This window comes from Mustela nigripes, chromosome 5 (genome assembly GCF_022355385.1).
Source record: "Mustela nigripes isolate SB6536 chromosome 5, MUSNIG.SB6536, whole genome shotgun sequence".
Lineage (NCBI taxonomy): Eukaryota > Metazoa > Chordata > Mammalia > Carnivora > Mustelidae > Mustela > Mustela nigripes.
The window spans coordinates 38,205,909-38,232,155 of NC_081561.1; the positions used below are offsets into that span (position 1 = coordinate 38,205,909).

The window sequence follows — 26,247 nt, forward strand, 5'->3', positions numbered from 1 at the left end:
CTCCCGATGAATCTGATGCCCTGGGGCAGTCACCCATCTTCCTGCCAAAAGGAAACACCTTGTAGGCTACAGGAATCCCAGCCCTGTTTTCTTTGGCTAAAAGGAAGTCTTCATATGTGGGATAAAACCTAACTTTGAGTTAGTAAGAGAACTCGCCTGAAGTCCCATTTTATTTTCTAAGAAATAAGAATGTCTATGTCTACTTGCTATGCTAGTAGCATCTGCCTAAGGCTGTATTTCTCAGCCTGGGGTGCACCGTGGAATCATTTGGGGAGTTTTAAAAACTATCCACGGCTGGATCCCATTCCCAGATTCTGGCTTAATAGGTCTGAGCAGCAGGATTTAAAAACACACCCATGGGATTTTAATATACAACTAGGGTTGGAAACCACAGGAAACAAAGGTGAAATGTCCAGGAAGTGTCCTGGGAAGCTCCTAGAAGCACAGAATTGTGGCTGTGTTGGGCTGACTTGGCTCTAACAGATGGACCTTATTTTGAAGGGAAGAAAAATATATTTCTATATTTGGAAACTGGAAAATGCCCCCTGGCACAGAGTTTATTCACCAAGCATTGTTTGATCGTCTAAGAGACTAATGTTTCTTTAGTATTTATGACATAGTCTATAATCTAGAAGAGATATAGTCTTTCTTTTTTCTGAAGGACTTTTTCCCCCACCTTCCTCCATCCCTTTATAATCACTGGGTTCCTTTAAAGCAGGATCTTTTCTGTCTTACTTCTTGAACTTTGGGGTGTGAGAAGGAAGGAAGGAGTGCTGTCTTTGAATTTTATCAATCAATGCTGTCACAGATTTGGAAATGTAGAATTCTAGGTAACCAGACTTGACCTTTCTTGTCCTACCACATACATTGTAACAGTAATATGTAATTGAAAACATATAATGTCCCACTAGCCAAAGGTTACATGTCAATTTTTCCCAGAGAACAAATAGTCCAGCATTTGAAACTTAACTATTCAGCCAGTTAGAGAAGAGATGTATTTCAATGTTCCCTGCTGTCTTTTTCCCATGCCTAATAAAGGGATAGTCTGAGTCTTGCTCAACATATTACTTTGAGAGTCTTTTTCGAGGGAAATTACTCCACAGATAATGAACAAATAAATTTTACTAAAGCGTTGAGTAGTTCAAACTATGTCTTTAATAAAATCATTTTTTCCTAAGCAATTAGTCTGCAAAACACAGTGAAACATTTTCAGTAGGAGCTAGTAGAAATATCTGCCAGAAATCATACTCAAATCTTAAATCATATTTATAATTTTTTTGTTTTTCATGGACATGTTTTGTGCAATATTATACAAAGAGGGCCAAGACCCATGCCACGGGTACATTTTACATGTCTATTCAAGCAGAAACATGAGAGATATCTAATTGGCTTATGTTTACTTTGTTTAGTATTGGTCTTCTGGGTCATAAATTCTGTGTCATAAATACTATTTTTAAATGTTCATGGTTTGGATTAATTTTAAGTTCCTTTGAGTAAGGCTATATATCTATTTTTAGATATTTTCATGTGAGTCAAACGATGTGTCACCATGTAAATGACGGCTTGAGAAAATATACACGTCATTACCGTGACTAACTCTTTTTTTGGTATTAGTCAGTTTGCATGGGGTTGGAGTGTCAGTTATAGCTTTCAAATAAATAAAGAGCAACCATGGAGCAATGAGAATTTCTTTCATTTTAGCCACTCTGTTCTGACGGAGCTGTTTTGCTACTTACACTGCACGTTTCCCTTTTTACCTTATCTAAAGCTCATTTGACAAGCTCCCTCTGTTTTTCCACACAGTAGGCTAGCTAATAAAGGTGCACCTTTAGTTCCCTGAGCCAGTTTTCAGAAATGTCGAAAGAAGCCATGATCAGGGTTTGAAGGAGCGGATTGACCCCAGGGATCACAGAGCCAGGCCGCAGCTCCCCGGGCTGGGAAGGACCAGCAGCTTGCCCTGTGCCTCTGTCCTGGAGCCCTTCTAAAAATTGTGTGTCTACAATTGATGACAACCGCAAGGCAGGATCACGACTAAGACCTTCCTTGCAAGCGACATTTTAAAGGGGATGTGGCTTCGTAATACAAAGTGTTTAACTTTCACGGTTTGCGTGGAAGTTACATTTTAATTTATAATCTTCCCCTATCTTCGGAAAATGTGGCACATTTATTGGTTCTCTTCTCGTTGCTAGCCCCCAGAATTACAGTGATATGACATTTAAATTGCTAAGTTAACAAGAGCGCTGAAGTTCTTCGTTTTTAAAATGCTAATTATCGTTATCTTCCTAATATAGTAAGGCCATATTGATGAGTGTAAAAAAAAAGCTTATGTGAATGAGTTCAACTTGAGCTCTGTATCCTCACACAGTGTTTATATAATTTTAAAATTGTTTTTAAAATATATTTGACTCATGATAAAAAAATATTCATACAAGGACATTCACAGCTCAAATCAAAGTATGGTAACTAAACATTCACTTCGTAATTAGAGGTTTTTTTTTTGTTGTTTTTATTTTTGTTTTTTACTATTTTGGCATGCATGCTTTTGTTTTTTAAAATTCTAACAAACTTGACTCAATATTGAATCAAGTTGGGCTGATACAAATGTTTGGAAAAAATGATCACATATAAAATCTTGAAAAATGTACTGCATCTTCTACAAGAGTAGTGGGATAATATAATACTATGCCAATGGGATAGTAGAATAATGCCTTCTACTATGAGCCATAAACGTCATTTAGGAGCAGTTGACTAGGTATTAGGGCACTTTGTTAATGAGGCCAAGTTTCTGGGTTTCTCTGCAGGGGCCAGGATAATTAATGAAACTTGGTTCTGTGGCTGAAAATCAACTGTCTTGCAAATAAACATGGTTGGTTGTAATCCAAAGCATATTCCCTGTAAATAATGAATCACAAGTGAAGCGTGGGCACTTGTGATAGCACATTTAAAATTTTGAAAATTCATTAATTTATTTTCAGCAATACTAAATTTACAATGTTTGAGAATTTAAAATATATGAAAAGATATTTACTGAAGAGTTTTTCTCCCACTCTGGTCTCCCATCTGCCTAGATTCCTTTATCCTTCCCATGAGATAATCCCTTTTATTAGTTTCCTACATATCTTTGCCAGTGATGATGTACAATATACGGTTACATACACTCTCTATAGCCTTTTAGAAACAAGTCGTATTGCCCTTTAGTAGTGATCTGGACCTTAAATTTTTTTCACTGAACAATATGTTTTGAGATCATTTTAAAGAGCTTCCTGGTTCTTCTTCATAGCTGCATAGTATACCATTTTGCAGGAGTAGCATAACGCATTTAACCCTCTCGTGGACATTTAGTTTCCCATCTCCTGCCATTACCGCAAGGCTGCTGTGGACCACACAATTTCATCTTTGTGTAAATATCAGCATAACATTTATGTTCCTACGATGAATTCCCAGAAGTGGAAGTGCCAGGTAAAATGGTACTACCATTTGTAATTTTGATAGATATTGTTAAATTACCCTCCAAGAGACTGTCTCAGTTTGCAGTGTTATTAGCGATATGTAATGATGTGTTTTTCCACATACTTGCTAACATATGTTTGATTCAACTCTGGAATTTTTGCCGATCTTATCATTCAAAGTAGCTTTTGTGTTATTTTAAATATCCATTTATTTTGATGTGAGAGTGAAGTCAAGGAATTTTTCATATATTCCAGACTTATTTTTGTTTCCTTTTAGTGGCTTTTTTGCTTATATATTCTTTTTACTGTTGTTGACCTTTTTGTATAGATTTTAGGAACTCTTCATATTTTGAATCATAACAGAAAGGCCAACTCAAATCTGAAGTTATAAAATATTTCTCCCTTGCTTTCTTCTGGTTCTTATACATTTAAATGTTTGATCCACTTATAATATATCCCAGATTATGTTGTGAGGAACAGATTCAACTTTTCTTTTTCCAGCTGGTTTCCCACTTTTTCAAACACCATTTATTGACTTGTTTGACTGCTTCCCACTTTAAGATGGCATGTTTATTACAAAACAAAATCCTTTATGTATCCAAACCTGTTTTGGGGCTGTTTCAGTGGTTTATCTATTCATGTACCAGTACCACACCATGTTAATTGGTTTAATACGTGGTAGGATTAATTCCCTCATATACCTTTTATTTTTCGAGTTTTTGTGGCTATTCTGGCTTATGCATTTTTCTGTACAAACTTCAGAATTCCCTTTTTTGTTAAAAAAATTTTTATTGGGAACATGACGAAACTTCATCTTAGGGAGAAGTCAACACCTTTTTGTGTTGATGTCATTCCACCTACGAACAGTTGTCAAGTCCTTTGTATCCTTCAGAAATGTTAATTTTTTAATGTTGGATTTGCATATTTCTGATTAAACTTCTTCCTTGTTATTAATTTAATTGTTATGATAAATAGGATATTTTTTCACTACATCTTAGTTCTGGTGGTTGTTTGTATATATGAAAACAACTGGTTTTCATATATTAATTTTGTATCTTGCTCCTTTGCTGAATTACTCTCATTGCTTGTAGTAGATTTTGAGTTGATTTTCAAGGATTTAAGATACACACTGATGCCACTTAAAAAGAGGGATGTTTTCGACTCTCAAACTAAATGACAAATACTAATGATAACATGGGCATCTCTGTGATGCTGTGTGTGTAGTGGAACTGCTTCTCATGTTTCCCAATAGGCGTTACCCTAACTCTCCGGTTGAGGTAGATATATTTTATCATGTTAAGGAGGCAGCATTTGATTCTTGGTTTACTGAATGTTGATCATTAGATATTTTAGTTTGTTTATCCTTTAATGAACATGATTATTTGATTTATCCCCTTAGATCTCTTCATATAATTGACTTATGTTTTGCCTGGCTATGTATTTACTACAACCTCATTTGTGGCAACTTCATGAGATTTTGCTTTCTCAACGCTGGGTCTGCTGAAAGTCTAAAAATATGGAACTTTCTTTTTATAAGCATACAGAAAAATAACATTTCTCTAATGACATGCAGGTGACTTGGGAGAAAGAGGGGAACGTGGCCCTCCAGGAAGAGGTCCGAAGGGCTTGCCTGGAGCAACAGGTCTCCCAGGTAAGTGTGTTATACGGCAGCACAGGGTTGAGAAATTGGTAGCGAGTGTGCAGTCTGAATTGGATACCATTATAAAGACTTGCCCTTTAATTACTTATGCCTGTCATGTGATTCTCAGTAACGGCTGGCACAGATTTTTCAAGACCAACTTTAAGGAAGAGTTAAAAGAATTGTAAATCATGCCTCTGTTCCTTGTGAGAAAACAAGTGTCAGGGCTTAAAATATTCATTTCTTGAATAGATGACTTTAAAAAATTGTGTCAAGGTCCAGCCACAGTGCACTTGTTAGAAAACTTTGAATGAATGAGGTCCTAGCCATTGTTAGCCTCGTTGATAGTTTCCTGTTTATTTTTAATTTTTAAAAATTTTTTATTTTTTTAAAGAATTTATTTATTTGACAGAGAGAGATCATAAGTAGGCAGAGAGGCAGGCAGAGAGAGAGGGGGAAGCAGGCTCCCTGCTGAGCAGAGAGCCTGATGTGGGGCTCGATTCCAGAACCCTGAGATCATGACCTGAGCCGAAGGCAGAGGCTTTAACCCACTGAGCCACCCAGGTACCCCTTCATGCCTGTGTTCCTCATGAGAAAACAAGTGTCAGGGCTTAAAATATTAATTTCTTGAAGAGATGACTTTAAAAACTCGTGTCAAGGTCCAGCCACAATGCACTTGTTAGAAAATTCTGAATGAATGAGGTCCTAGCCGTTGTTAGCCTCATTGATAGTTTCCCAAAATGACCAAAAAGTCAGAGCAACAAGAAAATTAATCCAAGTTTTCAAACTACTCATGTTGCATAGGGGGTAACCGAAGTCTTATTTTACAAGCTCCTGTTTCAAATATCCAGACCCTCCAGAAACCCAGATCCAAAGTAAATAAATAAAATAAACCTGAACATTCCTATTCATATAGCCACAAAGAACCATGCACGAGCCACGTAGCACAGCTGCCCTGGCTGAGGTGACAAAGTTGCCTCTGTGTGGAGAGCCTGGTTTTGCACACTGGGCGTCTGTTCTGTCTTTACACACTGGCTACTCTGTCCCCACAGCCTAAGCTGCCACACATTCATCCTCTGGGAAATGGCCTACCAGCCCCACCACAGAAGCAGCACAGAAAGTCACTTCGGTTTAAGCGCCTGAATGATATGTAGCCTCCCAGCGAATGCTGGGAATCAGGGTGAGAGGATCTGCCGAGAAAGGGTGGTCCACGCTTCCACAGTGGATTTGGAAAACTTGGTGTAGGGAAATGTAGAAAAAGAAATGCTCATTTTCCAATTCTGACAGGCTTACCTATTCAATCATGCTTCTAATTGCAGCCAAAAACATCACTGCTTTCTCATTATCCATTTCATTGCTCCTGGGAATTGCTCTCTCATTAACATTTTTTTAAAAAAATATGAATACATTTGGAGACGGTTCAAACACTGCTATGCAAAACTGTGATTCATGGGTCTGTCAAAATGCTTTCACAAATTGATAAATTTTCATGATTGGAAAAGGAGGTTTTTATGATTGGAAAAGGAAAGAAAATCTGGTTGAAGCTACACGGGACCAAGAGAAGATTTCAGTGTATGATAAATTCTGCATCCACTCATGGATGTTGAATAGAGGAAACGGAAATAAAACTTACTGAGTGCTTTCCTCCTTTATCAGTGGTAGCGATAGGTGGTTTAAAGCTGATAAAAATATCATTCCAATCTATTTAATGATCTATATATTATAGGATTGCCTTACAATTTCTCCTTCTCCCACTTTGTTGACAGATCATGTAACATTTCGCAGACCAGCAACTTGTATTCTTGGCGAGATTTTCCTTTAGCAGAAATAGATGATCATTTCTGGTGACTGTTAGTTTCCAACACTCTGTTGATAAACCATGTTGTGGGTTTCAAATGGGAAAACTGAGGCAGACCCAGCTCTGTACCTGCAGTGCCCCAGCCTGTCACGAGGGGACGTGTCAGTCTCCATCTGCAGTAATTGCACTCAGAGTTGCTGGATCTGACCCGGACCGGTTCCCCTGTGCTCTGGGGCCATTGCTCTCCCAGAAGGGGGCGTCCCTGGTTTGCTTTTTAGTTCCTCAGACATGTGCTGGGCACAATGGTTAAGGCAGGACAAGCTCATCCCCGGCAGCTCTGCCTGGTCCCCATCTTGTCTCCCTTAGGAAAAAATGAATTTGTTATAGCTGGTCTTGAATTTAATACTTAAATATGCTTTGTTAACAACAGTTGTTGGCTATTTCAGGACTGGGGCACCTGCCCTTTGCCTTTTCCTTTCTGCCTCTTGCCAGTCCTGGTCCCTTGCTTCCTGGTACACTTTGAAATCTGGGCTTTTATTCTATTTCCCTTGAGAGGATATCTGACATTATTTAGTGGGAAATCTGAGTTTCAGATTATATTTTAAAAGCCTGGGCCACTCTTCAAAAGCACACAGTTTTGCAAGTGCTTTAGTGCACAGGCACAAAGGGTTTATGTTCCCCCCAAACCTCGAAGCATCAGCTGGGTGCTTTGGTTTTCTCTGGTTTTTAGGTCAGCTCACATTCTCTCGTCTACGCTATGAATACGCTTAGCTGACAATTTCCCCAATCCATCACTCCCGAAACAAGAGCTATTTGAGTCATTCGTCTCCTTAAGCTCGTACTGGGCAAGTGAGCTATCTGGAGCTCCACAGTTCAGATATCCTGGGTTCAAATTCCGACTCTGTCACTTACTAGCTCTATGACATTGGGTGACTTCCGACTCCAAATCATAAATGCTAAGTACTGGTTCACAGTAAATTATTAAACGAGTTCACTGTCCACTGAGAGGCTGGGCTTTTAAATTTCCCTGGCAGAACCTGGAATGTGATTAGAAATGTGGTTTCTGGGCGCTCACAAAGGTAATAGTAATAGGACTTTAGGGCCTGGAGGAACTTCTAATAGCACTCTGTGCAGGGTTCTTGTCTGGTACCTAAAATAAACCTCCTGCAGAACAGGATATCCTGCAACTTTCCTTGTTGTCTTCTATTGGGACTTGGATTTGGGACTTAAATCCTCCTGGGTGAAAAAACTTCATTTGATCATTCTTTCTGATGCAAACATATCTGATATAGGATATATTTGAAAAAAAGGTAGCTAATACATTAATTATCTATCAGTTATCAGAATTCCTTTGCTCTTTGTAGTTAGTTTTAGTTCTTCATCTCCTTTCCATATCAGATCTCTCTGTTCAGTGTCTAGTGTTTAGTGGCCCTTTGGGCCGTGATGGTACGCTGCTTCATATGGACCATAGATCATTATTAAAACCACCATGCAGATTGGCTGTAGGGCTCTTTGTCTAAGAAGTTCCCATATCCTCCAGTCTGTTTCCCACAGCCCGAGGGAGGCAGAATGGGTACTTAGGGAGGACAGGCTCTGGAGTCAGGCTTTCAGGGTTCAAACACCGCGCTGTCACTTCCTTGGAGCTACCTCACCTCTTGACGCTTCCATTCCCCTCCGTGTCACAAGGTTAATAAGCACATGTACCCTCTAGAGTTATTCAGGAAGATCTACATACCCATGAATACATGTGAAACACTTAGAACAGTGCCTGGCATATGGCCGGCATTTTGCAAACTTAGCTATGATCCTTTTGTATTCCTCTGTTCGTGTTTGAGAAAATACAGACTTACAAAGGTCACCTGCTCTGACAAAGGTCTCTTAGGTAATCAGTGACAGAGGCAGATACTCATACTTTCTAGGTCCAGGTTCATGTAGTAGACAGAATGTTGAGCTGGCTCTCCAGTCATGTTTGTCTTTAGCTTAGTCTTTGCCACTCTAGCCATGTAACTTCAGCATGTCCCATAACCATTTAATGTCTTGACTTCTTTTTGTCTCTCACAGAGCAGAGCAGATCACAATAGAGATCCCTGGGGCTTTAGATGCCCTCAACCTCCTGCCCCTACCTTCAGTTACTTACCACAGGCCTTTGGTGGTATCGCTTGATTGGGTTGTCTCATTAAAAGTAACCCTCTACGCCTGCTGCCTCTGAATTTGCCTGCTTGGGACCAGTTCCTTGCCGCTCTGAGGATTTTAAGGAAACATTTTAAGAATAGGTTCTGATCTCCACTGTGCATTCAAACTCATGAGGGGAAGAAGCCAGTTAGATAAGGACACAGAAGTTTGTGACCACCAGGAATGTGGCCTGTGGGTTGACATGCTTTCCCTTCTGGGATGAGGAGAGAAGGGTAGATCTGGCTTTGTACAGGGTCATGCTAGGCAACTGGGCTACTTAGGTTTCTTAGGCAAAATTTGCCCAGAGGTGAGCTTTACTTGTGAATACTGAGTGGAAAAACCCCCAACAAGCCCCAGACCAAAGGCACATTCAGTGTAGCCTGGTTTAGCAGTAGCCATTTATCCTATTTCTGTCACTGCAACTATTATATTTGGCTGTGGGGATCTTAAATACACAAACCATTTTATGCCAATTCCTTAAACATATATGCTTTGTTAAACACCACAAAAGTAAGCTTCAGAATAAGGTGAGAACTGTAAGGAAGTCTCTGACACATATTTTACATAACCCGTGGATAAATTAATGCTGAAAATTACTTGCAGGTGGTTTTTTTTTAAGGCCTTTATAGGGTCCCTTTCACTCTGCCCCACGTGTTAGATCCTTCAGAATGTTCCAGGGGGGACTGGTCTCTGTCAGTGTAACATGACTACCCTCTAGTGTTCACACAGAGAATAACACATTATTTTTAAAAATAACACTGTTTGGCCATAACATTTTTATAGGCCCTTGAAATTTCAGAAAACTGTGTAATCATTAGCTGGTTAGTGCAGCTAACACACCCATGAGGCAGACAAAGCATAATGAGAACACTTCAGATCTGTTTTCTTCTGAGGAGTTGGAGGCTAGTTTACAGATATTTGCTAATGAAGCTGCTGGACTTCTTGAATGATTTGGACTGTGACCTAGTGTCACCCCAAAATTACATTCCTAAACAGTAACAAGAACATTGGAGAGTAAATGCCCAGGGTCTGGGCTCACCGGAAACTGACGATCTGTTATGTGACGCCTGGTTTCTTCCCCTGGTCATTTCTACAGGACAAAAACCTCAGTAAAAATATCTTTAGTTTCTTAGGATACATAGAGCTCCAGAAGAATCAGTATTACTCTTGTAGACTGTTCCTCTTTTTACGTCCTAGTCAATTCAGGTGCAAAGAATTAAAGAAAAAACACCCCCCCCCCCCCCCCACACACACACACTTGCCGTGCAGGCCCACGCATGCACATGCGCAGTGGCGCACACACCGCGGCAGAGTTAGCTCATCCGTGGCTATGGGGGTAAGGCTGGATTGGAGGGGCGGTGAAGAGCCCTTGTTTCCAGCTGCAACACCCTCTAGCTATGTGACAATGGACGATTATTTAGCCTTCTGAACTCTCAGTTCACACAAGAGGAGAATAGGATCAACGTTGAGCACAGTTCATGGCCATGGTAAAGTGGAAATAGTTTGTAAGTGTTGATGAGGAGGACGACCTTGATGACAGTGACATCATAAAAGCTCACGAAGGTCACTTGCTGTGTTTGCCCAAGGGAGAATTGGACTAGATGTGCTTTACATAAAATCAATCGAGGGTACACAGGATGGCTTCATCAACTCTTTCTTCAGAGGATGAGCAGGAATCTGGATTAAATGCAGCAAGTGAGAAACCTCTCCTGGAATGTGTAGTGATGGGGCACCACATAGGAAAACCTAAAAAGCTTTCCTTCTGATTTCTAGTATCTAGTGTAGTAGAGAATAAATTCCCTTAAGTTTAAGGTTTTAGGCACGTGGCTGGTTCTACAAATGTTCAATAAAAATTTGAATCCTAAGGTTTAGAAACGGAGACCTATTCAAGAACTCAGCTTCGAGCTTTCCCTGACAATTATCAGAGGTTCTGCAGGCTCTGGCCTGTCTTCCCTCGTGGCAGCTGTGGGCTGGAGCGGAGCTGCCACAGGCCTCAGTCCTCCCTGTGGCCTCCCTACCAGTGAGGTGGGACTTCTCATTAGATCAGTTTTCATTAGAGCCGCGTTATCACTTTTCTTCTTGTAAAGACAACAAGGCATTCTTAATCCAGGGCCATTTCTTTACTTCCTTAAGGGTCAGCAGACTTTCTCCGGGAAGGACCAGAGTTTTTGGATCTGCGGGCCCTGCGGCCTCTGTGCGAGTTAGACCGCTCTGCCCTTGTAGTGAAAAAGCAGCTGTAGGTGATACATACACACATGGCCATGGCTCTGTTCTAAAACGATTTACAAAAACAGGGGTTGGCTCCTGGGTTCCGCCCTGTTCGCCTACCCTGATCTGCCTTATCCGCTCTGCCTCCGTGGTCATTTGGTTTGTGACCTTTCCTTTAGGCATTTTCTCCTCTTCATCCTGATTTGATTTTGTGAAAGCAGACATGGTATGTCTCCATGGGAACATTGCTGCACCTAAGGTGTGTGAAAGTTACCCTTTATGCGCACCTTTTTCTGGCCTATCTTTAAACCTTCAAAGAGCGACTTTGAACAACCACTTTGTGTCAGGAGACCTGGAGAGGCTCTGCTAGAGGCTTATTGATTTACAGGTGCTCTTGATTAGGGAAAAACTTTCTCAGGGCCCTTGTCTTTAGAGGAAAATACAATCATCTGCTTCACTACAACTTAATATAGTTAAATGGAGGCTTATGGGATAGATTAGGGGAAATCACTTATTTCTCTGTTTACCTATAGGCTTGAGATGGAGAGAATCAAAGATAATAATTCAAACTTAATAATGGGTTATTCTATATTCTTGCTTTGCGTGGATCTAATTGTAAGCATCGCAGGTAGAATGAGATCTTATATGTAAAATAAAATCTCTGATCTGTCTTCCCTCTAAAAGTATGTGAGAGGGCGCCTGGGTGGTTCAGTCAGTTAGGTATCTGCCTTTGGCATGATCTCGGGGTCCTGGCATCGAGCCCCAGGTAGGGCACTCTGCTCAGTGGAGAGTCTGCCTTTCCCCTCACCCTCTCCCTGCTGCTCTGCCTACTTGTGCTCTCTGTCAAATAAATTAAAAAAAAAAAAAAAGTAAAATAAATAAATAAAATGAGTAAATGAAAGTATGTGAGATATATGTAATAAGACTGGATATATGTAATAAGACCATTTAGTTAAGACTGGACCACTATAATAAGACCAATAAAAGACACGTGTAATAAGACCACAAAAATAGAAAAAGAAAACTAAAACCACTAAGAAAGAAGGCAAGTAACTGAATCTAAGCAGATACATAAGTGAACATGTCCACTGTTTCAGCGGAACGGCCCAGGTAGGAGGGCAGAAACGGAAAGAGGATCTCTATAAAATGGTATCATCATGGCACATGCAATTTGTCTCACACCGATTGCTTCCTGCCATTGTTACGCTAATAGTGGGAAAACACTGCTGGTGTGATGCCGTGGGTAAGCATTCAGCAGAAATTCCTCCCTGCCATGGGGTGCCCTGCCTCAGAGAATGTGCCCCACGGTGTGACCAAACAACCTTTGAACGTGACAAAGGGAACAAAATGCTCCCGAGGAACGCAGGCCATGATAAAATTCACCCAGGGGTGAGCCCCTGATGGGAAAACATCTGGGAAGTTTGCAGGTGCACTGCACAGGCTTCTAAGACATCCGTCAGTGATATCCTCACAATCAGATAGCCCCTACTTAGTGGAGGCTTTCAGACAGGGAGTTTAGTTTTAAGGAAGGTATCATCCCATCTTGGAGATGAAGAAACTGAAAGATTCACGACTTGCTAATGCCACCCTATTCACAAACGGCAGAGCAAGAACTCAGAGCTCTCTGCCTCTAACCCCTGTGCTTCTAACCACTGCGCTGTAGTCGTACTGCCTGTCTGGAGACTGCTCGCCTCGTAGGGATGAGGCTACTGGAGAAATACAATGTGAGCCACAAGGAGAGTTGTGTGCATAATTTTAAACCTGCTACTAGCCACATTATCAATGTCAAAAGAATCAGGTGAAATTCATCTTAATAATAGTTTATTTCAGCCACTGTGTCTAAAATATTAACCCTTTATCATGTAATAAGAACAGAAATTATTAATGAAATATATTTTGAACATTTTACACTATGATGGCGACTAACATAACATTTACGCTAACAATTACATTAATAACAATTACACTAATATAAAATTTACATTCACTTTTCAAAGTCCGGGTGTGTTTTACACTCTTACCATTCATCCCAATTTGACTTAGCCACATGTCAGTGCTCAATAGACCTGTGTGGCCAGAGGCTACCCTATTGGAGATGCTGAGGCCTCCTTTCATTTTTAATTTCTAAGAAACCCAAGTCCAGTGAAGATATTTCACCATCATCATTGATCTTCATCCATCCTTTCCAAAAGCACTTCCTAAGGCCCTGGGTGCACCCCGCTGGGCTGCGGGAGGGAGCCGGGTGGGTGCGTTGCGGCCAGCTCACTGCCGCCGGGGTTCTCCTGTTCACATGTGCAACCGTTTGTGTTTCAGGTGAACCAGGTCCTGCCAGCTACGGGAGGAACGGCCGGGATGGCGAGCGAGGGCCCCCAGGGGTGGCAGGAATTCCCGGGGTACCTGGCCCCCCGGGCCCTCCTGGCCCTCCTGGGTTTTGCGAGCCAGCTTCCTGCACCCTGCAGGCTGGGCAACGGGCATTTAGCAAAGGGCCCGATCCGTGAAAAGCTTAGTGCTGCGTGGCCGTCTGCATAAACCGTGCCTGGCAAAGGAGGGTGGAGGAGAAACCCCACCGAAGCCGAGGCAGGAGACGACAATGCATTACCTTCAACGTTATTACCTAAGTCTTATTTGACGGATTTAAAACAATGGTGCTATTCAACAAGTCCTCTTTCTTTGCCTTTGGAGAGTAGACAGGAGAGTCATCAGATTAAAAAAAAACAAAACAAAACACAAAACACAAAACAACCACAACCCCCCCCAAACCCTCTCTTTAAATAAATTTCTAATCCTCTTCCCGGGGCGTTGAACTGAATCCAGCGCGCTGTGCGTATGGGACACATCGTGGGCCAAGGTGCCAATAAAGAAGGACAGCGGGTTTGGTTTTCCTTAGCTGGAGTAGTTCTTTTCCTCTTTTATTCAGATGTTCTCAGATTAATGTTTGGGTTATACAGAGGATTATCAGACCTGCTGGAACCTCCTTAGAACGCCCAGCAGCCTGTGCTCCCAGGTGCCGCCCGCCACGGTTCTCGGCCGCCAGGTGCCGGTTTTGTAGTGCCTGGATTTTTGTTGAACTGTACTGTCTCCCAAGCCCATTAAAGTTTTGAGCTCTTCTATGTGAAGCAAAGAAGGAATTTTAACATCCTGCCATTCATCGGTTTTAACGAGGTTATTTATTTTCAAGGTTTGAGGTAAAATCCCTGGTTGTACCAAAGAAGAAATAAACATGATTTCTTAATCTCTTGCATGTTTTCTTATAAATAATCGTGTTCAATGAAGTCACTGAACTTATTTAATACTTTGAAAAATTTTTAGTGACTGGTATTTCTATAGGTATGTTTATAATGTTAGTGCTTTTTTTTCCTATGGAGAAATTAAAAAGCCCTTCCTGTTCCCTGGGGGGTGTTACCCTGGGGAGAGAAGTTCTTCTTGTATATGTGTACAGCGTTAGGGAGAGCTTCAAGGACCTTTTTGAAATTTTGATGAAAGCCATGGGGCCATCATCCCAGGAAAACACATGAGAGCATATGGACAAACATGTTTGCAGACTGTTTCAGACTTCATAGACCACTTCCGTGCTTGTTTCTCGGTTAGGAACCACTGCTTTTGTTTCAATGGTTCATTAACACCTTCCTATTTAGAACTTCACTGCCGCAAAAATAATTTATGTTTCACCATTTTTCTTAGACATTTTATAACGACAACTCAGCTAAAGCACGGGGTTCTGACCTATAAGACAGGTATTGCCTGACCACTCAAGCACTTTATTGCTATTTACATCGTCACACAGATGGCTGTTTTATCGACATTTTTTTAAACTATTGATCAGACTTAATATATTAGTTTTATGTCACAGTAACTTCTCTTGGGGGCATAGCACAGTGCTCAAAACAGTCGATATCCTTGGTTGGTTTATGGAATTCAATTCTCTCAAGTCAAGGGGGAGTGAGCTCCAATAGGATCTTTGATACCAATTTTTTTTTTCTTGTGTATACTTGCTATATATTTAAAAATTTCAGCACTATTTGTTTGACCAAACCAATCATTATTTAATTTGTATTTGGATTTCCTTAATTTTTAAAAGAAGATTTATTGATTGATTGATTTAAGAAATCTCCACACCCAGTGTGGGGTTTGAAGTCATGACCCTGAGATCAAGAGTTGCATACTCTAAGGAATGAGCCATCCAGGCACTCCCTTCTCCCTTCCCCTCCCCCAACCTGGATTTCTTTAAAACTGCTTATAGCATCTAGTTCTGTGATTTGAACATGGATTGTGCTTAAGGAGAATGATCCTAACTTGGTTGCATAATGAGTGCCGTTTACACACACTGAGAAGGATGGTTTTCCTTCATGTGGAATAGAGAAGTTTTGGAAATAGATTCATCATTATTACTTAAAATGATCTTTATATAAATGGCAAACCTTTTTAGGTGCTGCAACATCTAACCAAATAAATGCAAAGAAATTGTTTTGTCTTTCCACAAAGATGGTTTTATTCTAACTGGAGTGACAGAATCAAATACAACAAAAGAAAAACTAGATAACCAAATAAATATGTTTCCCAGTTCTAGAATATTGTATTAATAAGAAAATTTTTAAAAAATAAAATTTCAAAGAACAGTTCATTCAACTGTTTTACAAACTTGATATATAAAAGGCTGTACAACAAGCCCCACGGATACCATAAGCAATATTGGAAACAGCCACTTACAAATAGATTATGCAAAACTAGCACATTCCAAATGGTGGGAACAATCCATTGTAAATTCAGTTAAGTGAAATAGTTTACAGAAGCAGTAAATACTTGACTGAGAAATTGCAAAGACAAGCATCCAGCAAATCCTCTCCAATGGAAGAGAGTTGATAAACATTTAATTAAGCCAAATCCCTCTCTCTAGCAAAACACAAAGCTCCAAACCTCTTCGAGATATTTTTAAGAGTTGGGTGAAGTGTCACCTAGAGCAATCACTGAGAGAAGAGTGTGTGAATAATTAAGGTTGGTTAGAAACTGGCATATTACTCAAGGGCAAATGATTACTGATTTATTTCTAGGCAGTTCTTCTATGGCATTACGATATGATTTTAACCCTAAATATCTGACAGCTTGGTTAAGAACCACAGAAATCACTTCCCAGGTTGACTGAGTATATAAATTCACGGGCATGGTTTGGGATAATTGACCTCTGTCTAGCAGAAGAGTCCGAACTAGTAGTCTATCAATTATGTCATTGATTTGATTATAGACACTTTATATGCCCAGCTGTCTAAACAAGTATTGATATTCTTAAACATCATTAGTAAAATCTGATTTATTTGCTACCTGAAACAAGCTAAGGTGAATCCCTGCTTTAGAAGACCACCTCCGACTGTATTATTTGATATTTTGGCTACGGCAGTGTTTCTGGCATATATCTATGAGTTTAAAAATAAACCAGTATATGGAGAGGATCACTAAAAATACATCAGATCATACCAAATATCAAGAACGTTTTTTTTTTTTCTCTTAGCCCTGGCAGAAGGAGTGACAAGTACTAATGAGAAAAAAAAATACTAGCAAACTAGTGATTCTGCCATTTACAGTTTTTGCAGTGGACATAAATGGTTTCAACTATTTTTAATTAAAGAATATTTGTGCTCAATCAGTATAGGTCAAGACTTTTTTTCATTGGGTAAAGCAAATCCTTTTCAGTTGTGTACTTAACCCTTTACAGTGAGATTGCGATCTGGGATGGTGGTATTAAGTGCATTTGGCTCAGTAAATACTAAATCACAATTCGTTGACCATTACGATGTAGGACTATAAATACACACGCTCAAATGTCCTTTAAGTGATTAACTAGGGGAAGTGTAATCTATTTGTTAGATCCAGTTATTAGAAAGAGGATGCTGATATTATTTTTAGTCTTCATAAATCCATGCTAACTTTCCCCTAACATGCTTCCACATTTTACTCTTGACTCCAACAAGTTTTCTAAGACTAACTAGAGAGAGAACAGATGAGGGAAACTGGCTCCAAGAAACTACCTTTCTTTTTAAGATTTATTTGAATGTGTCTTTGGCCTCTATTTTGAAGATCTGTGTGTGTAAAGACTTAAGAATATTCCTTAGAGAGCACCTGGTTAAATTTCTTATATCATAAGGAGACCTGAAGATGAGAATAGTTAAGACCTATGTAAAGCGTTTCCCAGTCTAAACAGACATGTAAATCCACTGGCGTGTTTTGATGTGATTAATTTCAGTTAAGGAAACATGCTATGTATTTAACTTCTTATTGCCTATTGACATCATTAATGATGTAAGAGCTTACTTTATGAGAAAACTTAACTGTGATATTTCTTATCTTGCTCAGGCCCCTCTATACCAATAAATCTTATATGATTTTAGTGAGGAGACCACTTTTGTGGGACAAAAGCTGCAAAGGACGGGTTGCTCTCTGACTTGTTTCTGCTTGTAATTCTTCTCCACAATCATTAGACTAGGCTTTTTATGAGCTGCCAGGGAGATGGGTAATAGACTTAATTATTATGAGCTAAGCACTGATTCTTATGACAAGCAAAAACATCATCTCCAGCATGGTATAAACATGAACCTTGCAACAGTCCAAGTTACAAGTATCCTGGACACTTTTGTGGCTCACACTTGACATACAAGTGCTTTTGGGGTATCTTTGTGGCTGAGACCTCCCAGAATGTAGCTGAAATGTGGATTTCAGCCATGAGGCATGGTGAAGTGGTGAAGAGCAGAAACGGTGTTAATAACTGCACCTCAGAATTCCTTGATTTAGGGTTAAATCCTTTATTGCTAAGATAAGCGAAAAGCTCATTATGTATCATGGACATATCGTAATCAAGGCCTCAAAACATTATATCCAAGTGGGATTTGGAATAAAACCAGTGCCATTCCACTTAACTTGAGTATGTCGAATGAAATCTTGAATAGTTGGATGAGGTAAGGTAGAGAACAAAATGGGCAAAAAATACACCCTAAATGTTATTTTAAAAATAAATAGTTATAAAATATGCCATAAAACAATCTGAATTTAAATACATCAATACACCGAAAAATATTCATCCCTAAAATATACTTTAAATAATACAGCAAAATAAAAAGTTGCAAATTAATTAGCATCTTTACACCCATAAGCTTATTATGGTCAAATGACACACACCCTTCTGATGAACTTAATTCTTATTGAATAACCCCATAAGTTAATATTCACTTTCGACAAATTCATGAAGCAAGTAGCTAACTCCTTGAGTTGTACCATGTATCACTCATTATTGTATTATGTGAACACAATATGTTTTCCATTTAGATTTTCTTAGACTTAGCTTTGGTTTTATAAACCTGCCTTATCTCTGAGGTAAGTTTTTGCTCTACTGGGTCTGCTTGTCTGAGTGAGCTTTTTTCTGTGCTCAACTGGTTCTTCATTCAGTTTAAACTCACCAGTTAGCCTGGCATGATTTTGTTGAGGAAGATGTTTGGATTATAGCTCTAGCTACCCAACATAGTAAATCTGAAGACATCCATTTGTCTTGTTTCCTGAGTCTCCTAGTAATTAAAAAAATTAATAGAAATAATGCTACTACTACTGCCAGCCAACTAGTAAATGAATTCAATGGGCTAAGTCACTTAGAAGTATCAAGGCATAAAATATAGAAATTCAGTTCTTTTCTTCATTTCCTCCTCCTAGAAGCCTAGGTAGTCTCTGTGAGAGGAAAGTGTATGAAGAGCGGGGAAGAGAGTATATGTCCCTCAGCACTGAAGTTCTAAGAAAGAACACTGGGAGTGTGTGAAGAAAGTGAACACAGGTAGATGTGGAAAAAAAATGAACAAAAGCAATGAAAAAATGTGCAAAAGAATTCTGTGAATTCATTGAGAAGACTGAAGAGTATAATTTAAACTAGAAATTATCAATCTCAGGGTATTATTACCTCTGTTAGGAAAATTAAAACGGCAATTTGAAAAATAGTGTTCCTTATCTGTTTTTGTAAATCGTGATATATTTCTAGAAAAATAGAAATGTTATACAAATCTAATTTTTAAATTTAAAAATTTTAAGTACCTTGAATATTATGGAGATTTAGACATTATGTAATTTTATAAATGGTCTACTTCTTGAGATAAGGTTAATGCTTTTTACTTGTCCATCAAAAGAGAATATCCTGTCTGATTTAAAAAAAAAAAAAAAAACAAAAAAGAATATCCTGTCTGAAAAGTAGGATGAATACTTAGGTGTTTTCACGTCAATCACCAAAATATGAGGGTAGCATACAAACTAAAGTTACCAATAGTAAAGGTACAAGTTAAGCAGGTATATAAATCCACTTAAGAAATAAAATGGAAACAGCTAAGGAATCACAGGTTATTGTGCCTTATTTGTAAAGATACTTAAAATGAGGAAGAACATAAATTAACAAAAAACAAATTAATAAGAAATTATTTATAAAAGTAAAAAAAAAAAGTGCAAAGGCAAGGGTCTGATTTAGTTGTCCACTAAACTGTTTCTAGCCTTGTATTTCTGCAAGTCTGTTCAGTTCTTCAGTTTCAAGTCGCTTTAAACACCATCTTGTGGACAAAAGGAGGTATATCACAGGTTCTCAATAGAGGAGAAAGACTGCAGAAAAGCTAAGTCTTATTTAACTCCTAAAACATAGTCATAAAAAAACATTTTATAATCCAAACATCAAATGACATTTTTACAATGTATCTTAAGATAATTACTTAAGCTCTGTAAGTGACAAAACTTTAAGCTTCAACAATGCCATGAAATATAGAAATAGCATATGGGATTACTTTAAAGTCATTAATTAAATTACTACAATCACAGAGTGAAAAGTTTCAAAGGTTAAGACTGGTTGTGTTTCTCTTATGGTTAGGAAAGAACAGGAAAGAACAGTGAACAAACTCTTGAATTATTCTTCCTTCTTTAGATTCCAAAGGCTAGGAATATTGATTGAAGTCATATCTTGTTCTTGGCATAGAAAGATTTCTATGTGAAAAGTGTTAAGTGATTTTGGTATAAAATGTTAGACTGGAGTCCAAACATACTTATATATAGGGCAAAGCCAATTTTAATTACTAATTGTCATCATGGCCTATAATTATTCTAAAGTCCAAATAAGAGATAATTCAAGAAATTTGATAATTCTTCTTCCCTGCTGTGGATGCTACTAACATCTATCTGAAAGTAAACAAATGCTTTGGAATGGAATAAAATGATACAACAGAGTTTGCAACCACCAAATTATGGAGGGGAAAATTTCCCACCCTACTTTGGGGCCTTAATTATCCACTTTTTCAACAGTAAGGGAATTAGACAACTGCCAAATGTCCACTATATTTGGTGTTATGTTAGCCGGGCCCAGGCTTTCTCTTGGCTCTTGGTTGCAGATCGTGTGAGAAATGAACAAATGTTGGAAGGTTAACGTTAAGCAGGGTGAGAGGACCTCATTCCAGGTGGACAAAGTCCCATTTTTCTTCTTATCCCCAAGGCAGATTAAGTCATACATGTCAGTTATAACAAGTGAGCTTGAATTAATGTACTCTATTTTGTCATTTGCATCATAGAACGTGATGTTCCCCATTCTGCTTTCATCTCCTGAATAAATTCAAATTCTCGGAACAGGAATAAACCAGCCCAGCAATTAATGGAAGTCAGACAAAGAAAGGTTCCTAAATATACAATTGATAAGAAAGGATGCATGACCTATTCTGTGGAATTAAAATGAACAGAAGTTATAAAACAAGAAAATGAACTGAGTCCTTTCATGGATATATAAGACTCAAAGAAAACAAGGAAAAAATGCACTGATCACCAGCAGCAAAAAAGTTCATGAAAACATGAACATGCTAAAATAAGTACTTCTGGACTAGCAAAAAGGCAAAAGGATAAACAACCTAGTAACTAATATTAAAAAATAATCTTTGAAAACATACAAAATGTCTAGCTTCATGAAAAGTTCAAGTAAATTAAGGAGTGGCAGATGAATTGTAAGCTTTCAGAAAATTCAAGAAAATTAAAGTTCAACAAATTAAAACCTCAAGATATACACATAGCACCAGATTTTGGATCTCTGTACATTTTTGGGAGGGATAATTTTTCATTTTACTAAGAAAATGCATATGTATATTCCAATCATTAATCTAAAACACAGCACCATTGTAGGTATTGCACAGGAAAGAAAATTAAAAAAAATCAATTTAAAGTTAAAAACATTGGAAATAAATAAAATAACCTTAGAGGTTAAAAGAAACAAACTTGGAATTAAAATATACATCATAATTCAATACGAAATAACTAAATGGTTGTGTGTGTACACAGCCATGTAGACAGTACCTGACCAGCAGTTCATTCATCTATAAAGAAAACCAGTTCGGCTCATGGGTGCATTTGAACAAAAGCCTCCCTATACAACTCTGTTCACAGCTTGTTCCAATCTCAGTGGGCTTGTTTTTCTAAATTCATTTTCCAATTAACAAATAAAAGCAACCCTTCTAGCCTGTTCAGCCAAACTGGAATCTGTGCTGCTCTTTGAAGAGTCAGGGTCTCCCCATTTCTGCGGCAGGAAGGGCTCTGGGTGGCATGCTCACTGCATCTGTGGGACCCACTGCTTAGATTTCAGCAACACCCTCGTGCCCAATGTTCTAGGAAATCAGTTGTTTTTAACCTCTCAAAATAATGTAGAGCTAGGCAATAAAAATACTTCAGAAAGCAATTGGCCTGGTGATCGCTATACTTTTGTTTCCTGCCAGAGGACATGGTCTTCACGGTGCCTGTTGTTCCCGCTGAAGTTAGTGCTAACTCTTCCGTCCCAGCGCTACTTGCATATCCTTGGCTGCCCTGGTTCTCCAGAATAACTGTTTCTCCGAAAGAGCTTTTGGGCTTCACCGCCTCAATACGCATCTGTCAACACCACCCATTCATCTTCTAGATCAAGGGGTTTCTTTCCCAGTTGCTACAAATCCCATCCTTTGTTCTGATGGTCAGTTCTTGTCTTACAATCGGAGAGTGATCCAGCTGGAAGGAAAATGGATACCAGGACCCCAAGACCTTGCTAGGCCATTTAAGCTTCAAAGGTACCAAAGAGAGCTTCATGCCTCCACCATCAAACACCTCTGAGGGAAAACTGCCTTCTTTTTCCCAAATGAGAAATTCAGTGAAGAGGCTGCAGTGTTGGGCTTTTCTTGTGGAACTCTTGTACAATTGGACTTTGTTCCCCTCTTTTCATGCAGCACATATTCATGCCAGTGGTGATTGCTTTGAACTGAGCTCATTATACAGAATAAACAAAATCATTTCAGTCGTTGGCTATTTGGGCTCCCTGATAAAATAGCCTCCTGGGTTTTTGTTTTGTTTTGTTTTTTTCCAAAATGAGTTACGAAGTGAAGCTCTTATTGCCTATCTATCTCTCTGCATAAGCAGGATTGACATAGGATGGTATAAGAATTCTTCAGCTATAAAAGTAGTCAAAAAACATTGAGCAAGAGCAATGCACTATGTCAAAAAAAGTTGAAAGTTTTAGCAATGATGGTAAATTTAAACTCCAAGAAAACTTTAAGTTTGAAACTCTAAAATTCAGAAATCAAAGGCCAAATACAAGTTGATAAGTCCAGAAAATACATCACCATCAGCCTACTCAATCACAAGATGTCATTTCATCTTGAAGAACTAATGACAAGATTTGCTTGCTTAGTTCATAGAAGATCCTGAATAAAAATCATAGTAATGGTGAAGAAAAACAAATGGAATGAATTTGGGGAAAGCTGAAAATGCTAATATCCCAATTCCTATAGGGAATAGGATTCCAATTGTTGCTTTTAATGTCTGGCCTACCAAAAACAAAAACCAACCAACCAAACAAAAAAAGCCACCCACATATCATGAGGGGTTGAGAGTATTAAGATAGCTCAATGTCAAGTCTTCCTCAGGTGTGTTTATTTCCCACCTGTCCGCTGACGGGCATGAGACACAGGATAGAGGCAATCTTCTGGATTACATCTTCCACTAGGTCCTGGGGGGCCCTGGGGACCTGGGGCACCTGGTGAGCCTGGCAAACCCGGAGCTAATGAAATAAAAGACCCCCATCAGAATGCAGATCACATATGGCTCGTCCTCCCTCACTCCAACCAACATGGGTCATTCAACTTCACCTGTAGCAACACATAAGGGCCACAGGCGAGAAGGTGCGGTTCCTGTTTTTAGAGGCTTGCTTGTGTTGTGAAGATAATATCACTATTACCTGAAGTCCCAGGAAGACCTGGACTCCCTGGGAGCCCAATGCCAGGCTCCCCTCTTTCTCCCTTCTGTCCTCGGTAGCCTGAGGGATACATAAAAAGAGAGACACAAGAAGTAAGAGAGTTCTGTGGCAGCAGAGCACGTGCAAGAATCATGTTCTTAATCCGTGTGATTTATGTTACGCCTTCACTTAACCTAAACAGTATATTGGCTATCTGTTTTGCATTATAATCACATTAGGCTTACATATCAAACAGATTAGGTGCGATACACAATGAGGATCCTAGAAATATGCAGCTACCATAAAAGTTCCAACTGGTCAAACTACTGATAGTGAGATTTTTTTGACCCTGAATAACTCAAATTGATCATTCATGTCATCTGTCAATAGCTATGGCAGAGTACGCGAATGCTCTTCAATTGGAATTCTGACTGGAGGCTAGATACAGGCTAAATATAAGAAGCATACTGACAAGAGTTCTGCTTAGTATGAGGATAAGATGATATGACAACAAGGATCTGGACCTTAGTGCAAGAATTAAAGGGAATGAAAGGAACAAAAATTCATGATTTTAATAAATGACAACAAGTGTGTGAATATATGGAAAGCCATCCATCTCAGGAGAGGATGAGGAAGGATGAGGAAGTCAGGAGAGGGCAAATCAGGTCTTTGTTTAAATTACTGACTGTAAGAACATAACATCCCTTCCGAGGAAAGTTAAACCAGCAACCCCATGTTTTAAGATGGCAGTTTGTAACTCCGAAGGACTAGGTGCTTCAATAATGGTAGAAAGCAAGGAAGCTGAGGGATTCGTTTAAGCTCACTTCATCAATTTAAGATCCTGTAGCCAAAATGAATTAGGTCCAAGGTCTGTATACATTTTAAGAAAAAATCATTCTTATCCTTGAATATGTTTGTTGTCACCTGTTAGACTAGGGCAGAGTAATTTCTGCTTCTGGGAGCCCTTATCTCTGCTTTTAAAAAGCAAAAAGACAAATACTGTATGATTTCACTTACATGTAGAATCTAAAAAACAAAACAAGTGAATAAATAAACAAACAAAAAACAGAATCAGACCTATAGATTCAGAGAACCAACTGATGGTTCCTAGAGAGGAGGGGGGTGGTGGAATGGGAAAAAAGGGTGAAGGGGAGTGGAAGATACAGGCTTCCCCCTATGGAATGAGTAAGTCATTCGTTCATCCTTATAAGGGAATAAGAGATGCAGCATAGTGAATATAGTCAGTGATTATAATAGTGTTGTATGGTGACAGATGGTAGCTGCACTTGTGGTGAGCACAGGATAATGCATAGACTTGTTAACCACTATGTTGTACATCTGAAACTAATGTAACATTGTGTGTCAATGATACTTCTAAAAAAGAGATAAAATTGCAAATAACAAAGTACAAAGTATAAAACACTTTTTATCTGTGTTTTATATACTGGTATCCACCTAAGACTATGTTTGATAAAAAGGTTTTGTGGCTCTAAGAGTTTCATGATGATGTCAAATAGAATTTAATTTCCAACTTTTCATACTTAAACAGCAGCTTAAAGACTATACCTCATCCGAAATGAACAAAGTCATGCAGAAACATGCAAATACACAACAGAGATAATTAGGAGAGTATCTCAGTAGGAGAAGTAGGTCCTAACTTAGTTGTGCCTTTCTGTAAAGGTGTGTTATTATAGCAGAACGTGATTAAGAGGAGAAATTTTAATGTTTTCTATGAGCAGAATGTAAGATAAATATTTTCCCATTATTGTTGAGAATTAAACATCAGTTTTGGGGTTGCCATCTTCATTTTTACTTGACCATACAGTATATATAATGGAAATAATATCAGCAATGAGATCACATTTTTTACTTTGGAGGTGTGACCGGATCATAAATGTGAAAACAGTGGGGAAAAGAGCATACACATTCAAGAAATATTTTGAGGTGCATATTGGAAGTATGTCCAGGGAGAAATTTTTACACATTTATAAAACTGTTACAGATATCCAATATAATCCTAGATTTTAGAGACAATAGTGGTTTGAATATTGGTATGGTAATCAGAAGTTGATACATATTCAATTCAAAATGTTACTGGAATTTCTTTTATATGAGTGACTTTCATTTAACTTGTGTGAACAAAAAGGAAAAATGTTTATATTTAGGGTCATTTGAAAGCACCCTTCCAATTCCATTATTTAAACATTTCTGCAGTAAAATAACATTTGTTACATAAGATCTATTTGATAGTTCAACGTAGGTCCAACAATTATGAAAAATTATAAAATTGACCCTCAAGCTATCTCAGTTAAGTGCTTGAGATCATAGGCTAAAAAATGAGGGAGAAAGGAAAAAAGCAAAAGGTGTATGAACTTTCGATTATCAAGTGGATTAATAAGACCGTAACACAATTCCAAATGGAGGCAGTATCTGCTAAAACTAACAAACTCACACTGAGTTCTCAGATTTTAATATAATGCAACAATTTATTATTCCACATGGATTTCAGTGCACACGGTATCACAAAACAAGAAACAATAATTCTCGTATTTGTAGAATAGGATAACATTTACAATTCTCCTGTCAAATGTAATGACTTATTTGTACAAGTTTCTCAGTTCATTAGGTTAATAAATACCCACTATTGCTGTTGAATTGTACAAGCACATGAGAGCTTTTACTCTCAATTTTCTTAATAAGTCTCAAGCTAATTCCTTATGAAGGCTGCCATAGAGCCATAGGGTCT

General features: G+C 38.7%; 2 protein-coding genes across 2 annotated transcripts in view; one reads left to right on the forward strand and one right to left on the reverse strand.

Moving 5' to 3' along the window:
* COL9A1 (collagen type IX alpha 1 chain) overlaps positions 1-14,492 on the forward strand; it is a 92,562-nt gene extending 78,070 nt beyond the window's left edge. The window contains 3 exon segments of the mRNA XM_059399022.1: positions 5,023-5,100; positions 13,580-13,725; positions 13,727-14,492. Coding sequence (XP_059255005.1) covers positions 5,023-5,100; positions 13,580-13,725; positions 13,727-13,795 — 293 coding nt within the window. The 3' untranslated portion in view covers positions 13,796-14,492.
* Positions 14,493-23,076: 8,584 nt separating this feature from the next.
* The window catches only part of COL19A1 (collagen type XIX alpha 1 chain), a 308,387-nt gene continuing 305,216 nt past the window's right edge, over positions 23,077-26,247 (reverse strand). The window contains exons 49-50 of the mRNA XM_059399023.1: positions 23,505-23,582; positions 23,077-23,327 (exon numbers count right to left, since the gene is read on the reverse strand). Coding sequence (XP_059255006.1) covers positions 23,200-23,327; positions 23,505-23,582 — 206 coding nt within the window. The 3' untranslated portion in view covers positions 23,077-23,199. The remainder of the gene's footprint in view (positions 23,328-23,504; positions 23,583-26,247) is intronic.